The 15,349-nt window shown below is 53.3% G+C and overlaps 1 protein-coding gene across 10 annotated transcripts in view; it reads left to right on the forward strand.

Moving 5' to 3' along the window:
- The window catches only part of TNS1 (tensin 1), a 194,769-nt gene that overhangs the window by 109,159 nt on the left and 70,261 nt on the right, over positions 1 to 15,349 (forward strand). For all 10 annotated transcript variants that reach the window (XM_053904966.1, XM_053904953.1, XM_053904952.1 and 7 more), the window contains 8 exons: positions 255 to 319; positions 1,275 to 1,358; positions 4,904 to 5,016; positions 5,424 to 5,484; positions 5,719 to 5,794; positions 6,392 to 6,521; positions 8,445 to 8,510; positions 9,642 to 9,758. In XM_053904966.1, coding sequence (XP_053760941.1) covers positions 255 to 319; positions 1,275 to 1,358; positions 4,904 to 5,016; positions 5,424 to 5,484; positions 5,719 to 5,794; positions 6,392 to 6,521; positions 8,445 to 8,510; positions 9,642 to 9,758 — 712 coding nt within the window. The remainder of the gene's footprint in view (positions 1 to 254; positions 320 to 1,274; positions 1,359 to 4,903; positions 5,017 to 5,423; positions 5,485 to 5,718; positions 5,795 to 6,391; positions 6,522 to 8,444; positions 8,511 to 9,641; positions 9,759 to 15,349) is intronic.

Here is a 15,349-nt window from a genome sequence, read left to right on the forward strand (position 1 = left end):
GATCCTGTCCCGGGGGGCACCTGAGAAATGGGGGTTAGGAGCTTGTGGGACCCTCACGTGTGGTAGATGATCAACTGCGTTTCTTCTCTTTGGGACTCAGCCCGACCTGCTCCCCTCCCTGGCATCCCACTCCCTCCTTTGAACCACACCCCTCTCTCCAGCTGCTGCTCACTTTTTCTCCAGGCTTCTGGACGGGTTCTGGGGCAGCAGGGCTGGCCTTAGAAATACAGGCTTTGTGTTTGGGGTTTTTTCAGGGAAACCGAGGCAGGATAGGTGTTGTCATCGCGGCTTACATGCACTACAGCAACATTTCTGCCAGGTAAGAGCCTCTCATTCTCTGAATATTGATGGCAGGAACCCCGTCTGCCCATCCCTCCATGGCCTCTCCCTTCCTTGGCTGGGAGAATAATGACAGGGGATGGGGTGGAGGAGCCCACGGAAAGGAGAGGGATCTGCCCACGGCTCTGAGGCAGGTGGCTGTGCACGGAAGTCAGGAGCAAGGAGAGTCCTTTACTGGGGGCACTGGTGGCAGCAGACTCGAGAGGCAGGCCCATCCACGGACACCCCATCCAGCCAACTTCCTGGGACCACTTTTCCTTGGCAAATAGCCCTCTTTTTTCCTGAGTGAGCAGGTGAGAGAGTCAGAAAGAAATGTTGGATCAGATCTGGGTCTGAAAGAACCATCTAGAAGTTATCTCATCCTTGTGGGCCTTAATAAGGACTTTGGGGCTTGGGATGGGATGTTGCTAGAGAGTCAAGAACAGAGGGTCTATATTCTCTCTCTTCAAAATGATCTCTTTGCAGACAGATAGAATGGTCTATGAAGGGTTTAGATGGTGGTTGTGTGACTGTAAGAAACTTAACCCAGCCTAATCTTTCCTTAATGGTGAACATTTCCTGTGCACCTACTGTGTGCCCACATGTGCCAAGCTCGTTATACATGTTATTTCACTCAATTACCGTAACGACCTTCAAGGAAGGCACTTGTCACTCTCATTTGACAGAAAATGAAAATCAGGTTCAGAAGGATTAAGTAAACCTGCCTCAAGGCACAAGGTTAATAAGGAGGCGGCACATTTGGTATGGGAACCCAGGCTGTCTGGCTCCAAAGCCCCAGGGCTGAGTCCTGCAGCATACAGGATGCAGGAATGCCAGGGCACTCTTTTCCTGAAAGCTTCTCAGAGTAGGGTGGCTGGAGGGCTCTACAGGTCTGGGGGAGCAGGGGTGGGGAGACCAGGGAGTTGGCTCCTCTGACCACCTGTCTCTCCCTGCAGCGCCGATCAGGCCCTGGACCGGTTTGCAATGAAGCGATTCTATGAGGATAAGATTGTGCCCATTGGTCAGCCATCCCAGAGAAGGTGGGTCTCCAGGGCTCACTGCCAGTGCATGCACACGTGTGTGTGTGTGTGTGTGTGTGTGTGTGCGCGCGCGCGCGCCGCGCGCGCGCGCGCTGTCTTGGGGACTAGCCTCACGTACCCACAGTGGGTGGAACAGCCATGCCTAGGTGGGGGTGTACAGAGCATGCATATTCAGGTGCCAGCCTGGAGTGCTGTAAGCTCAGGGGCATGAGTGAGCCAGTGGGCAGCTGTGTGTGCCCACAGATGGGCATGGCTGTTGGCTCCTGAGGCCAGCGCTGGAGAGCAGTGGGGCCGCTGGTGGGGGATGCACTGGTCTGGGTGCAAGAAGGCAGCTTGTATGAGAAGGAAATGCCATGTTGGTCCTGGCAGCGGGACCGTGTCAGTGCTTGGGTGAGCCTGTAGGAGGCTGGCGTCATTGCCGCCTGCCCTGGGGAGATCACAGATTCTTACCATAAGGGTCACCTTCTGCTGGGAGAGCTTTAAAAATTTTACCAAGGGCTCTCAAGCACGTGGTCTCATTGGAGTCCACAGCAGCTGAGGGAGGAAGCAGGGCAGAGAGGATTCATTGATTCATTGGATAAGTTTTATGTGCTCTACTACATTCCAAGTGCTGGGGATATCTAGTTGAGCAGGACGAAGTGCTTTGCCCGCAGTGAGCTGATATGCCACTAAGAAAGATGGGCATTGCCCGAGTAGATAGACCAACAGGACAATTTCAGGTAGCGGTTAGTGCTAGGAAGGAAAGAGAACAGAGTGGGATAGACCTGGTGGAGGAGATTGGGGCTATGTAATGAAGGGGGTCAGGGAACGCCTGTCAGAAATGATGGATTTGAGGCCAACCCTGCATAATGGTGAGCTACGGTATGATGATCCAGGGCATCCCCACTTTACAGATGAGAAGCCTGAGCCTAGGGAGGGGACTCAACATGGCCAGGATCCATAGCAAGTATTAGCAGAGCTAGAATGTACTTGGGGACCTGTAAGTCCGGTCAGGGCAGGGCCCCAGGGTTGTGCCGCCCACTGTCCTGAGGGCTGGCCCGGGACTCTGCTCTGTGGATAACGTGCTGTTTAATGATGGCTGAGAGAGCACAGGGCTGGTGGACTGTGGGGAGGCTGCAGTTGAGTGCGAGTCAGAAGCCCAGGCTCAGAGGGGAGAGCTGGAGATGGGGAATAGGGCCCTGCCCCTATGTGGCCAGAGCTGCGGGCCCACCACACGTGGTGATGTGCCACACCACTCTGCACACCGGGGCTGTGGGACTGACCCTCTCAGCAGGGTCTCGTGGAGTTTCCCAAGGACATGAGCCATCAGGGAACTTTCAGGTCGTGAGAAGTACTTGGAAGGGGAACAAAACCCAAACAGAGCGTGATGGGCTAGAGAGTGATAGGGTGAGCGCCAGGGCTGAACTTTCTGAACAGGTGACATGCGGGGTGAGCTCTGAGAGGAAGAAGGGAAGCATCTGAGGGCGGGGCTGGGGTCACCACACAGAGGGGACAGCAAGTACGGTGGCCCAGAAGCCAAAGCATCCCACTGATTTTTCCAGCCCCTCGGAACACTGACCGGGCAGGCAGGACCCCCTCGCCTCTCTATGCTGGGGTTTCCCTTCTTATTCTTCATCATCACCCCCATCTTTCTTGCCTTGTTAGAAGGGTGCCGGCTCCGCTGGGGACTTACTCCCATTGTAGTGGGAAGCCCAAGCAGAAGCGAGTCCTCAGGCCACCTGGTGTCTTGCACCTGGCACAGGACACCCAGGAGCCAATCTCTGGGTCAGCCGTCAGAAACAGGATGGCTTTATGTGCAGAAAATTCTGGCTGGGCTGCCAGATGCAGCAGCTGTGGATCAATGAGAATCTTCCCAGGGAGGAAAGAATGGTCATTCAAGTACCTGCTCGTCGGTCCCTGGCTTTCTACATATGGCTGGTGGCCTTGGTCACGAGCCTGACCTTGAAGGATAAGAGGGACAAACAGAAGAGCATGATGTTACGGTGACGCAGTGTGGCTTGGAGAGAGTGGGCAGAGCAGTCACACCCCTGCAGCAGAGCGCCTGGAGCACGGGGTCGGGGTTACCTCTCAGCCGTAGGAGTGTTCGGGGACTCCACAGCGCACGGCGTATGCTTACACAGCGCGCAGTCGGGCGTATGTTTACATTATCTGTCTGCCTTGCAGCTTATATCTGCAACCGCACCTGCTTATGGGTGGGTGATTCTGTCCGTGCCCGTGTGTGAACATGCAGCTGTTGGCTTCATTATGTATTTGTTGCCACTTTCCCGCCTTCTGGGCAGTGTCGTTTGCAGGGACGGGAGCAGTTGGAGGAGAGGAGGGCAGAGAGAGAGGGAGGGAGGGGCTTTGCCTGCAACTCCCCCATTCATTGTCACCCCACCCCCGGGCGGCTCATTGTCCCCAGCGCACAGACACATCCTGTTGGCACGATCCAGAGATCTGATAGGAACCGCCATTCCAGGTTTCCGGTTTGAGTAATGGGGCTGGGGGCTGGTCAGGGGCTGAATAGGAACCGGCTCTGCCCATCAGATTATCTTGCTTGGGTAGTCTGAAGTGACCCCACCCGGGCCCAGGGACAGAGGCCCACAGGCCTGGAGGTGGGCCAAGGAGCCAAGAGATAGGAGGGGACCATTGTCACGGTCATGTGGGTTCTGGTTCCACCAGCCTCAAAGAGCCCCCTTGCCTCTCGCCAAGTCTCAGGATTCATTGTGATTGGTGTGGCTGACCCAGCTCACCATTCAGAAAAGGAGGGCGCACTGACCAATCCACAGCAAAAGGACGGGCCTCTCTTTCTGGCAGGTGCTTTGAAAGACAGCATTCCTTCTCTCCCCACCCACCCCCGGCTTTGTGTGTTCTTGCTGTGCCAGCAACTCTTTCTGGACCTAGTTTCCTCTTCTAGAAGGAGTGGAGATGCATTCTTCCAACAAGATCCAAAGAGAATTGGGGAGAGGAATACACAGTAGATATTAGATGTCTTTCAATACCAGATATAGAGGGATTTCATACACTTCAGCGTGATATAAAAAAGTGAAGGACTGTAATTGTTAAGCTCTTACAGTTTGCTGGACTGTCATGTGGCTGGGGGTCTGTGGGGACAGAACTGGGGCCTGTGGTTATAAGCATAAGCTAGGTTTAAGCTAGGTTTAGGGGTGTTGGAGTGTTTGATGGTTGATCAGCCTGCCTTGTGCAGTGGTGAGCAGCTAAACGATGCCTGTCAGGGATGTTGTGGAGGGGAATTTTGGTCCAGCTGATTTTTGGGCTGGGAGTGAAGCTGGAGAGGGATTTTCATTTTGACCACCAGGGGGCGCCAGAGAACCCCAAAGCAGAGTATTGCCTTGACTCAGCTCCTGCTTGAGTGGTACCTGCTTGTCCTCTCTGCTTGGGGCTCCAGGCAGCAAGAAAGGATGGTGCTGGGAAGGAGACCCCAGCTTCCAGGAGGTCTAGGAGGGTGGTGGTGGTGGGGAGCTAGGTGAGCCCAGAAAAGAAACCAGGATGGCTCTGCTCTAGGGCAGGCCTCCTGGCTGAAGTTGCCCCTCTCCCTGCCCCAGGTACGTGCACTACTTCAGTGGCCTGCTCTCTGGCTCCATCAAAATGAACAACAAGCCCTTGTTTCTGCACCACGTGATCATGCATGGCATCCCCAACTTCGAGTCTAAAGGAGGTACCTGCCTGAGCCCTCTGGCTTCCCCTCTTCCTGTCTCCCATCTTCTTTTCTTAAGAGGCAGCCTTGGGGTGGGGGGGGGGGGGGGAGGGTAGAAACGTATGCTTGGATTGGAGTCCCGACTGCATGACTTCCTGAGCTTTCGTTGAACCTCAGTCTATTCATGGGTTAGATACTGGCATTGCCTGCTGGCACATGATGTCGGATGTGGCAATGTATTTTATAAACTTAAAAATGCCTCTCAAATGAAAAGTTAGTATTTCTTCCTCCTTTCTCTTTCCATTTCTCCTTCTTCTTTTCCTTCTTCCCCTTCTTCCCTCCCCTCTCCCCAGCCCTTCCTTCCTTCACCCTCTCCCCCACCCCTGCACCGTTCCCGCTGTCTTAGCTAACATCACCCTCCCTTACAGGGTGTCGGCCGTTTCTCCGGATCTACCAGGCCATGCAGCCTGTCTACACATCGGGCATCTAGTAGGTCCACAGGACAAAGAGGCCAGGGGTGCCTGGGGCCTGAGGCTGAGGTCCAGGGACAGGGTGTGGGGGGATGGGCCAGGACCTCCTCTAGGAGGATCTCATCTAGCACAGGGCTGAGGGACAGAGGCAGCAAGCCTTCCTAGGAGCCCTCTGGCAGGGGGCGGTAGGGAACAAGCGTGCTGCCTGCCCCCTCAACAGCTCTCTTTCTCTCCGCTCGCCTCTCTCCCATAGCAATGTCCAAGGAGACAGCCAGACCAGCATCTGCATCACCATCGAGCCTGGCCTGCTCTTGAAGGGAGATATCTTGGTGAGTGCTGCCCCTCTGTTTCGAGCCCCCTCCTCCCTGTTTATTTTCTCTCCTTTCTTCTCTCTTCCTGCTCCCCTCCTGCCTCTCCAGACAAGATCACCACTCCTCGTGAGTCACCAGCCTTGGGGCCATAGGCTCTCAGGGCTCCTGCAAAGGCTGGTTCAGCCTCCAGTAGTCCTTGTGCATTCCCCTGCCTCAGAGTTGGACTCGCTTCTCCTACGCCTGTCTCTTGGTCTGGAATGTCTTCAGGGAAATATCTCTCCGTGTGAGCTGGCTTCCTGTGGTGACAAGGACTCCTTCACTTCTAACTTCAGTCTTTTCTCCTGTAATTTAAATTCACCCCTACTTTTTCCTTTCTGTGTGAAGGAACTTCTTGGGAGGACAGTTTTGTCCCTACAGGGCAAGACTGGCCTCCAACATTCTGCTTTCTAGAAGTTTCCCCAGATAGCTCTGAAATCCTGTTTGGTATTGGTGACCTCTCCCTCAGTGGGCTTGGGTGAGGCCTGCTTCTCAGTCGTGGAGCTAATAAGGAGGCTCCCTGAGACCTGATTTCTCATCCTCAGTCCCCTGATGGGCTCTGCTTTCTTTCCCACCCAGCTGAAGTGCTACCACAAGAAGTTTCGGAGCCCAGCCCGAGATGTCATCTTCCGTGTGCAGTTCCACACCTGTGCCATCCATGACCTCGGGGTTGTTTTTGGGAAGGAAGACCTTGATGATGCCTTCAAAGGTGAGCTCACTGAGTAGAGGGACAGACCTAGCAAGGAATAACTATACCACAGGGTAGAAGAGCAATAATGGGGGAGCTATGGCAGTCAGGAAGGGGGAACCATTTTCTGAGGGAAAGAGAGTTGGTTAGGGAGGTGTCTCCCTTCTCTATCTGTTTGAGGTTTTGTCTATATCACATTGAGACCTGGAACATATCCACATCCATTCACCCATTCACTCATCCACCCATCCACCCATGCATCCACCTACTTATCCAAATCCTCCCTCCCTCCCTTCCTTCCTTCCTTCCTTCCTTCCTTCCATCCATCCGTCCATCTACCCACTCTTCCAAATCCATCCATCCATCCAACCATCCATCTATCCACCCACCCATCCACCTACCCACTCTTCCAAGTCCATCCATCTATCCATCCATCCATCCATCCAACCATTCACCCATCCATCCACCCGCCCATCCATATCCATGGATCCATCCACCCACTCATCCATATCCATCCATCCAAATCCATCCATCCATCTATCTAACCATCCATCCATCTATCTAACCATCCATCCAAATCTACCCATTCATCCACCCATCCATCCACCTACCCACTCTTCCAAGTTCATCCATCTATCCATCCATCCATCCATCCATCCATCCATCCATCCAACCATTCACCCATCCATCCACCCGCCCATCCATATCCATGGATCCATCCACCCACTCATCCATATCCATCCATCCAAATCCATCCATCCATCTATCTAACCATCCATCCATCTATCTAACCATCCATCCAAATCTACCCATCCATCCACCCATCCATCTGAATCCATCCATCCACCCACCCATCCATCCACCCACCCATACATCTACTCACTTATCCAAATCCATCCATCTATTCATCTGTATGCTTGTCTATCCCTCATCCATCCATATATCCACCAAGAATCATTGTGTGTCTGTATGTGCCAGGCATGCGCTAGACCCTGGGGATACGGAGAGAAAGAAGTCAGGCCCTACCCTCAGGGAACTCACAGTCCCATTGGAGATAGAGACACGCAAGTGTGATACTATGAAGGGACCCCTGCAGTGATGGAGACATGCACTGGCGTGTCCCATCCAGGAAGTGGTCACCATGCCTACTGTAACTTTGCTTTCCACACAGATCACACAGATGGTGATCTGTGTGCAGATTGGGCTCAGGCCAAGGGCAGAGAGTAGGGCTGGGGCTCGGGGGAGGAGGAAACTGATTCCCCCAGTGCAGTAGAAGGATGTTTCTGTGATGAGCTTCCCCTGGACTGAAGCCAGGAGGGGAAAAGCAGAAGATGCCATTATAATTCAGAACAGAATGCAAATGTTATCAGTCTTAACAAGGAAAAATAAAGGAATAACAGACAACATAAAGGTGGAGTTGGTAGAGGCAGAGGCAGGGGGGTGGTGCAAATTTTCTCCTCTTACATGTAGGGGGTCAGGAGACACCGTCGAAAATGAAAAGATCAAGAAATAGAGGTTTAGCTTAGGATCTAAAGTTTCAAAGGCAATTAGAATAAATAATGATAATAATAATAATAATAGTAAGAATCGACTTAATAAGAAGGGAGATAGGAGTGATATTAGTGGGCCAAATTAATCATTTTCATAATGGTGAATCAGTGGAGATTACTTGAAATCGGTAAATTGAGAGATAGTGGCATAAAAATAGAGTCTATTATTTACAGTCTTAGAGGTAACTGTTAGTGGAACAAGAAATAGAAATGGTTGGGCATGGTTATCTCAGGCAAGTAAGACTAGGGCTAAAGAGGCTCATTTCATTACGTATATATGTGGTATTATCAACCCTGCATATGCACATTATGTTAATCTTGTCTAGAAAGATTAAAATTTGAGTCCTTTTGGGGAATTCACTGCCCCTTTTTGTCTTTTCTTCTCCCTTTTCAGATGATCGATTTCCAGAATATGGCAAAGTGGAATTTGTATTTTCTTATGGACCAGAGAAAATTCAAGGTATTAGCTTGTTAGAATTCATTTTTTCCATGCCCTTGCTTTCATCCTAACCTGTCCTCTCTCCACCCCATCTGCCCTACAATTGTCAAGTTACTATGGCTACAAGGCAGGCCAGCAGTAAAGGATCTGGGTATTAGAGTGGACCCTCAGCTAAACATGAACCAATGACTTAATCTTTGGAGAATAAAAATAAAAAAGCCTACCAAGAGGTGCTGGGTTGGGTAGACTGTTCTTGTCCCATTAGGTCACCATCCTGTTATATTCAGAGGTTGAGGGCTGTGGTGGATGGAGGGAGTGGCTGGGGGCCATGCAGAGGAACTAGATGGACGAGAAGTATTTATGAGGCCCGAGGTGGTTCAACCTGAAGATGAGAAGGCCATTTTAATAATAGCCATTAGGCCTTTAGACTGGTTATATGTGGAGGCCAGTTGTTCTCCATCCTGTTTGAGAACAGAATGAGGACGAGACGAAATTAGGTTACAGACAGTGGGACTCTGGGTAGATTCTAGAAAAGACTGCCAAGAGGAAAGGAAAGGGACTTGCCCTAGGAGGCAGGACTTGGGGCTCGTGCGCTCTTCCCCTTCTGTGGATGTGTGGGAGAGACTGCTTCTCCCCTTGGATTTCTGCCTGGAGTGGAGGGCATCTTAAGTGGGAGGAGGGGGGTTGGCTAGAATGACCTAGTGTCTTCTGAGTATCACGGCTGTGATTTCCCTGATGTCCTTGGCCCCATGCTGCTCGGCACAAGCCTCTTCCACACTCCTCTTGAATCCAGGGGCAGGCCTTCTGGCCCCCTGGCACTGACCCAGGGACCCTAGAGACACAGAATAGGACGAGACAGACACCCAGCCAGAGGGCTCTCCAGCTTTCTCCCTGGGAAGGGGGGGATCTTCATTCCTCAGTGTTCCGTCCTGATTTACCCCTACGACCTGGTATGAGCCTTTTCAAGAATGCAAGAAACCAGACTCCTGGGTTCTCTGTCCAATTTAAGCTACTGGTCCCACCCACTATGGTTAAGAAAATAAGAAGTCCCTTAGGGAGCATCCCTGGGGAAGCTGTTGACTTCCTCTGTTTTTCTAGCTGCTGATTTTTTTTTTCTTTCTCTTCACTGCCCTCCCGCCCCGTTTCTCTCAGGCATGGAACACCTGGAGAATGGGCCGAGTGTGTCCGTGGACTATAACACCTCTGACCCCCTCATCCGCTGGGATTCCTATGACAACTTCAATGGGCATCGAGAGGATGGCATGGAGGGTAGGTGATAGCAGTGGCTTCTAGCTCCTCTCCAAACAACACTGCCCCTGCTCACATGGCCTTGGCTCTCTTGGTTGGCTGTGAACGCCATACTGGGTTCAAAGAGGAGGCAGAGGAGAGGTCCAGGGCACCTTGGAGAGCTCACAGTTCAATGGGGGAAGATAAGACAGAGCATAGATAATGAAGACAGAGCTAAAGAATGCAGCCAAACAGCCACACGAGAGTGTATCGCTGTTGTTAAATGAGTCCCATCTACGGTGAGCAGTGAGTGCTCTGAGACTGGCAGGGGAGGGATTCTAGACAGCTGGAGTGGCCTGAGAGGGCTCCTCAGAGGAGGTGGCCTTGAGTGGAGCTTGAGAGAACTCCTGTGCAGCAAACACTGCATTTGTTAGATTTCTTTTCAACCTGCTGTTAGATTTCTCCAGGCTCGTTGCCTGAGTTCCCCGGGGTCAGAGCACTAGGAATGTAGACACAGCATGCAGGACCTACAAGCTTTCATCAACAGCCAACGAAAATGTCGAAGAGCTGGAAATGAAACCGATAGGCTCCAAAATTTGAAAAGTAAGCTGCAGTTGAAATTAATGCATGTCTAATTTAGCTACAAAACCTAACATTATGTCAGACGGTCAACTGCCACTCAAGTTCAGTCCCTGAGAGTTATATATGGACTGTATTTATTTGTGTGGTTCATTTGAATATGTGCGGTGGGTGGGGCCTCCAACAGGGGGCATGCCTGGAGCCCAGGAGCCCTTGAGACGCCTGTCTGGGGGTTGGCATGGACTTGCGTTTCTGAGTTGGTCCTGGGACCGCAGCATGGCAGATCTGGAAGCATCCTGAGGACTGCTGGCTCATTCCCCCGTTTTCATTTGGGGATAACTGAGACTCCCTTGAAGGAAGGGTCTCCCGATTTACCTCCACGGCCTGGGATATGTCCTTTCAAAGACACCAGCTCCCAGCCTCTGGGCTTCTCCCAGCTGCAGCTGGTCCTAGGGTGAGACTGTGCCATCTTGGGGACTCTGGGCCCCGTGGCAGAGCTGGGCTGGGGGAGCCAGGCCTGCTGGGCCCCCGACCTGCTCCTGACTCTCTGTACCCCCCTGCCTCCTCCCGCCTTCCCCCTGCCTCCTCCCACCTTTTTCTCCAGGATTTTGGATTTGTTGAATCCACTCTGAAATTCTTTTAGGTCTTTTCTTGAAAACAGATGGTCTCTCTGACCTTAGAGATACCACAGTGAGTGATAGATTTCAGAGCGAGTGGGACGAGGGCGGCCGTGGGGCTAGAACCCAGGGCTTGAGGAGAGCATGTTGTTTACAGGCAACACTGCCAGGTCCATGGCTTCTCCTCTTGCCTCCCTTAGTTCCCGATCCCTTCCTCCCCCCAGGGGCCCAGACACCCCACTGGGCTGAGGCGGTGCCCAAAGCACGCCTCCCCACTGCCCCAACCCCATCTGCTGTGCCGAGTGGCTGGGGAGAAGGCAGAGGATGAAATGAATTAGTTCTGAGGTACCAAAGGCTGCCAGCCTAATTGTTCATCGTTCTGGAGATGTTTGCATTTTTAACAAGAACACTTGGCAATTTGAAGGTATTTTCAATGTCTCCCTATTTCTCCCTGGTGTGGATTCAATGCAATGGTAAATGTAAAAGCATTTAGTAAAGTGCCAGGCAAACAAAAGGTAAAATAATTACAGAGAAAGAAGGAGAGGCTGTGGAAGGCCAGGGTGGGGACACAGTTGCTGCGAGGGAAGGCAGATGGCCCGGTGGAGGGAGACCGCAGCCGTGAGAGGCAGGGAAGAGGAGGAAGGAGAGGGTGAGGGAGCCAGGGGCTCTTCTCCACTCCTTGCCTCCCTCCTCTCTCCTCATCCGCTCCCCCAGGCAGGGGGATGGAACCAGTGGGACCTTTTGGCCAGTTAAAGGTCAGCTCATCCTGCAGGGACAGAGGGGCTCCTGTCTAGAGGCTGAGAAGCTGGCCCTGTGCCTGGAGGGTGGGAAGGGAAGGCTAGGGAAGCAGTTCGAGGCTCTGCTGTCCTCTCCCCTGGCCTGGCCTGGCCTGGCCTGACTACGGTTGGCCTGGTCCGGGAGCTACACAGTTGGGGTGGTCAGCGGGGCTGACCCTGCCTGTCCAATTGTGTGCTCCCCGCTGCCACTGGGCTGCATCCCCCACAGGGAAAGCAGAGCCAACCGGAACCAGCCATAAGGTGGGAGCGGTCATCATTATTCCTATCCTGCTTTTCTTCCTGGCTGGGGGCACTCCTGGAAGGTTCTAGATTCTGGGGCCCTGAGGTAAAAGCATTTTCTTTGGCTAATTTTCTTGATCAAGAGGGAGAAGTAGGAGGCCTGTGCCTGTCTCCCTAGTTGTGAGCAGGTCCCTGTGCCTCAGTTTCCCCGTGTACTAGCTGGCGTAAGGACACCTAACCCCCAAGACTCTGGGGTGCCCAAGAGATGGCTCAGGCTGGAGCCTGGGAGGTGTCTGGGTGTCCCCTGGAGTGGTCCTCGGGCTGGGGGGATGGGCTCTGTGGGTTAGGGTGAGTACCAAGGTGGCTTTGCCTGTTCTCTGAGCAAGTCGCAGCCTGGGAGCGGCAGGCAAAGCCCGAGGAGTCGCAGCAGTGTGGGCGAGCCTGTGTGCTTCAGGCCTGACTGCCCGGGTCTGGTCCAGGTCCCAGGTCTCCCCTCTGGAGCTGCCTGCCCTTGGTCGAATTACCTAGCCTTCCTATGGTCTTTGTTTCTTCGTCTACAGACTTGGGATCGTAACAGGACTCGTGCCATTGGCTTCTCCTAGCCATTTTCATGAAAGGCAGTTTAGCGTAGGGGTTCAGAATGTGGCCTCTGGAGACAGACTACCCGGGTTCAAATCCTTTGACAAGATGCCAGGGCCTTGGTTTGCTCTGCTGTAAACGGGGGATTCAGTCGACAAATCATTTTGAGCACCTTTTGGGGAGTAAGAGCTTCGGAGGCTGCCTGTTGTGGCTCCTCACGTGTCTCTGACAGGTCAGTGGTGACTGCGGCCTGCACCTGAGACATCTGCAGACAAGGCTAAGGGGGAAGACTCCTCGGCCTTAGGAGCTCGTTCTGGCTTTGCCATGTGACAGTCGTGGTGCCCAGCCCTTGATAGTGACCATTTCATGTCATGGTCACAGCCACCCTGTGAAATGGCACCATAATGGTGCCTGGATAGGGAAACCGGGGCACAGAGGAGTTCAGTAACCTGCCTAAGGTTGCCTCGCCGGTAAAGAGCGGATCTGGGTGTGGAACGCCAACCGCTGTGCTATTTTGGTAGGCACCAGGTCCTGTGGCACTCCCCGTGTCGCCACCGGGCTTGGGGGAATCTGCTCCCTTGGTCCCCACCTCTCACCCCTGTGCAGACCAGATGAGCCCTGTCATGACTCCCAGGATGAGGGAGGGATTGGATTCAGTGGTACATGGGGCACAGCACCTGGGAGACCGTTAGGCCCCCCCGGCAGGTGCTTAGCAGGACTTCCATGCAGAGAATAGCTGAGGCATGTCCTAGGATGTCCCTACCCCGCCTTCCAGCAGGGTATGGGGCTGCTCACACTGGAATGCCTCTGGTGAGGGGTGGCCTCTCAAAAATAGGTAGAGGGTAGCGTGTCCAAGGTGAGATGAGGCCATTTCTGGAAGTGGCACGCCTCTTCTATTTCAGGCCCAGCGAGGGAGGAAAGGCCAGACCAGTCCCTCTGGAGCCCGCTGGGTGGCTCAGGGGGAAAGGCAGGGGACACTGAGTCAGGTGCTGGGGAACAGAGAGAGATGACCTCTGGCCTGGGCTGTTCCTCGCCCCCTCCCTGCAGTGAAGGCAGTCAGCCCTGCTCCCCCTGCTCCTCCTGCTCCCGTAGGAGACCCTGACTTGACCTTCCATGACCTGCTCTGTGTCCTTGGTGCCGGCACCCCCCACCTCCCCCCTACCAGTTCCCAGTTCCACTTTCCACTCCCTCAGGACATCGCTGATCAATCTCAGCAGCAAAACGAGGGAAGAAAATCCATGGGACTTCTGTTCTCTGTAGGCCGACCTTCCAGGCTGGGGTGGCCCAGGCCAGTCACGGAGCCTATCTGACGCTGTGCTGCCACAGTGAGGAAACTGAGGCTCGAGAAGGGTGGGGACCTGCCAGAGGGGGAGGAAATCCTCACTTGTGGAACCCCCATCTGCGTGACCTCATATCCTGCTGTACTGACTCCGTTGCTCCAAGGAATACACCAATGTGGTCGTGTCGTGGGGCATCATGAGATGGGACACAGGGTTGCTATTCGAATCCAGGGGTCTGACTCCGTCCCTTTCCACCTCCCTTGGAGCTTAGCTTATTCAGCGCCCTGTGCCCCCTAATTCAGGGTGGTCCTTGGGGTGCTTGTCCAACTTCACACACCTTTATTATTTTTTTATATTTACTAAACAATTTTTTAATGTTTATTTTTGAGAGAGAAAGAGAGAGAGAGAATCTGAAACAGGATCTGTCAGCACAGAGCCCGAGGTGGGGTTGGAACCCACAAACTGCGAGATCATGACTTGACCCAAAGTCGGATGCTTAACTGACCGAGCCACCCAAGCGCCACCCCCCGCCAAGGCGCCCTGAACTTCTCACACCTTTAGATGGCAGAGAGCTCACTGCCACCCAGGGAAGCCATTTCACTTTGGACGAGCCCAAAATTGAGGGGACAAGGAGAGTTGCCTTTGTGTGGTGGACCGAGGTCATGGGGACCATGGATACTCAGGGACCGGTAATGCTCTCCTGCGCTTAGGCCAGAAGGAAGGGGAAGGGATAAAAGGTGAAGAATCAAATGGAAGCTTAATATCAAGAACTCTCTGATCAGAGAAGGTCCCAGGCCTTGGGACATGTGGCTGGGGAGCGGGGGAGCCCCTCCGTCTCCAGGACTCCTTACTTTGGGAGTAGCTCCCTCTGGTGAACACAACGGCCTGGTGTCTGAGGCTGCTTGGGCGGCCACAGTGAAATACCACAGACTGTGTGGCTTAAACAACAGACATTTATTTTTTCGCCGTTCTGGAGGCCAGAAGCCTGAGAATAAAGCGTCAACAGCATTGGTTCCTCCTGAGCTCGTAGATGGCTGACTTCTTCCCTCTGTGTCTGTGTCCTGACCTCTTCTATATAAGGACACCAGTCAGACTGGATTAGGGCCCATTCATAGGACCTCTTTTTAACTCAATTACCTATTTAGAGGCCCTATCTCCAAATACAGCCACGTTCTGAGGTACTGGGGGTTAGGGCTTAAACATAAGAATTTTGGGAGCAAACACTTCAGCCTGTGACACCTAGGAAGGAGTTTTCTGGGTTGCCTGTAGTCAGATGCCTGGAGCCTTGGTCCTGAGTGGGGAGGAAGAGAAGGTCCAGGGTGGTGAAGTGGAGAGTGATCTAGCCCCCCACCAGCCTCCTCCTAGCAGGCTGTCTCTGTCTTTCTCTGCTTTGGTCGGAAACCTGCCAGCTCAGCGCTCTGGCTGACACCACGTTTCACAGCCTCCAGAAGCCCCATTAGCTGTTTGGCCCGAGTTCTGAAGCCCCATGCCCAGATCCCAGCTCCCTGTGGGTGGGAGTGGGGCTGTATTTTTGCCTATGCTGCATAGAGCGGTCTCCAAAT

This window comes from Panthera pardus, unplaced genomic scaffold, assembly GCF_024362965.1.
Source record: "Panthera pardus isolate Hobbes unplaced genomic scaffold, ASM2436296v1 HiC_scaffold_10, whole genome shotgun sequence".
Lineage (NCBI taxonomy): Eukaryota > Metazoa > Chordata > Mammalia > Carnivora > Felidae > Panthera > Panthera pardus.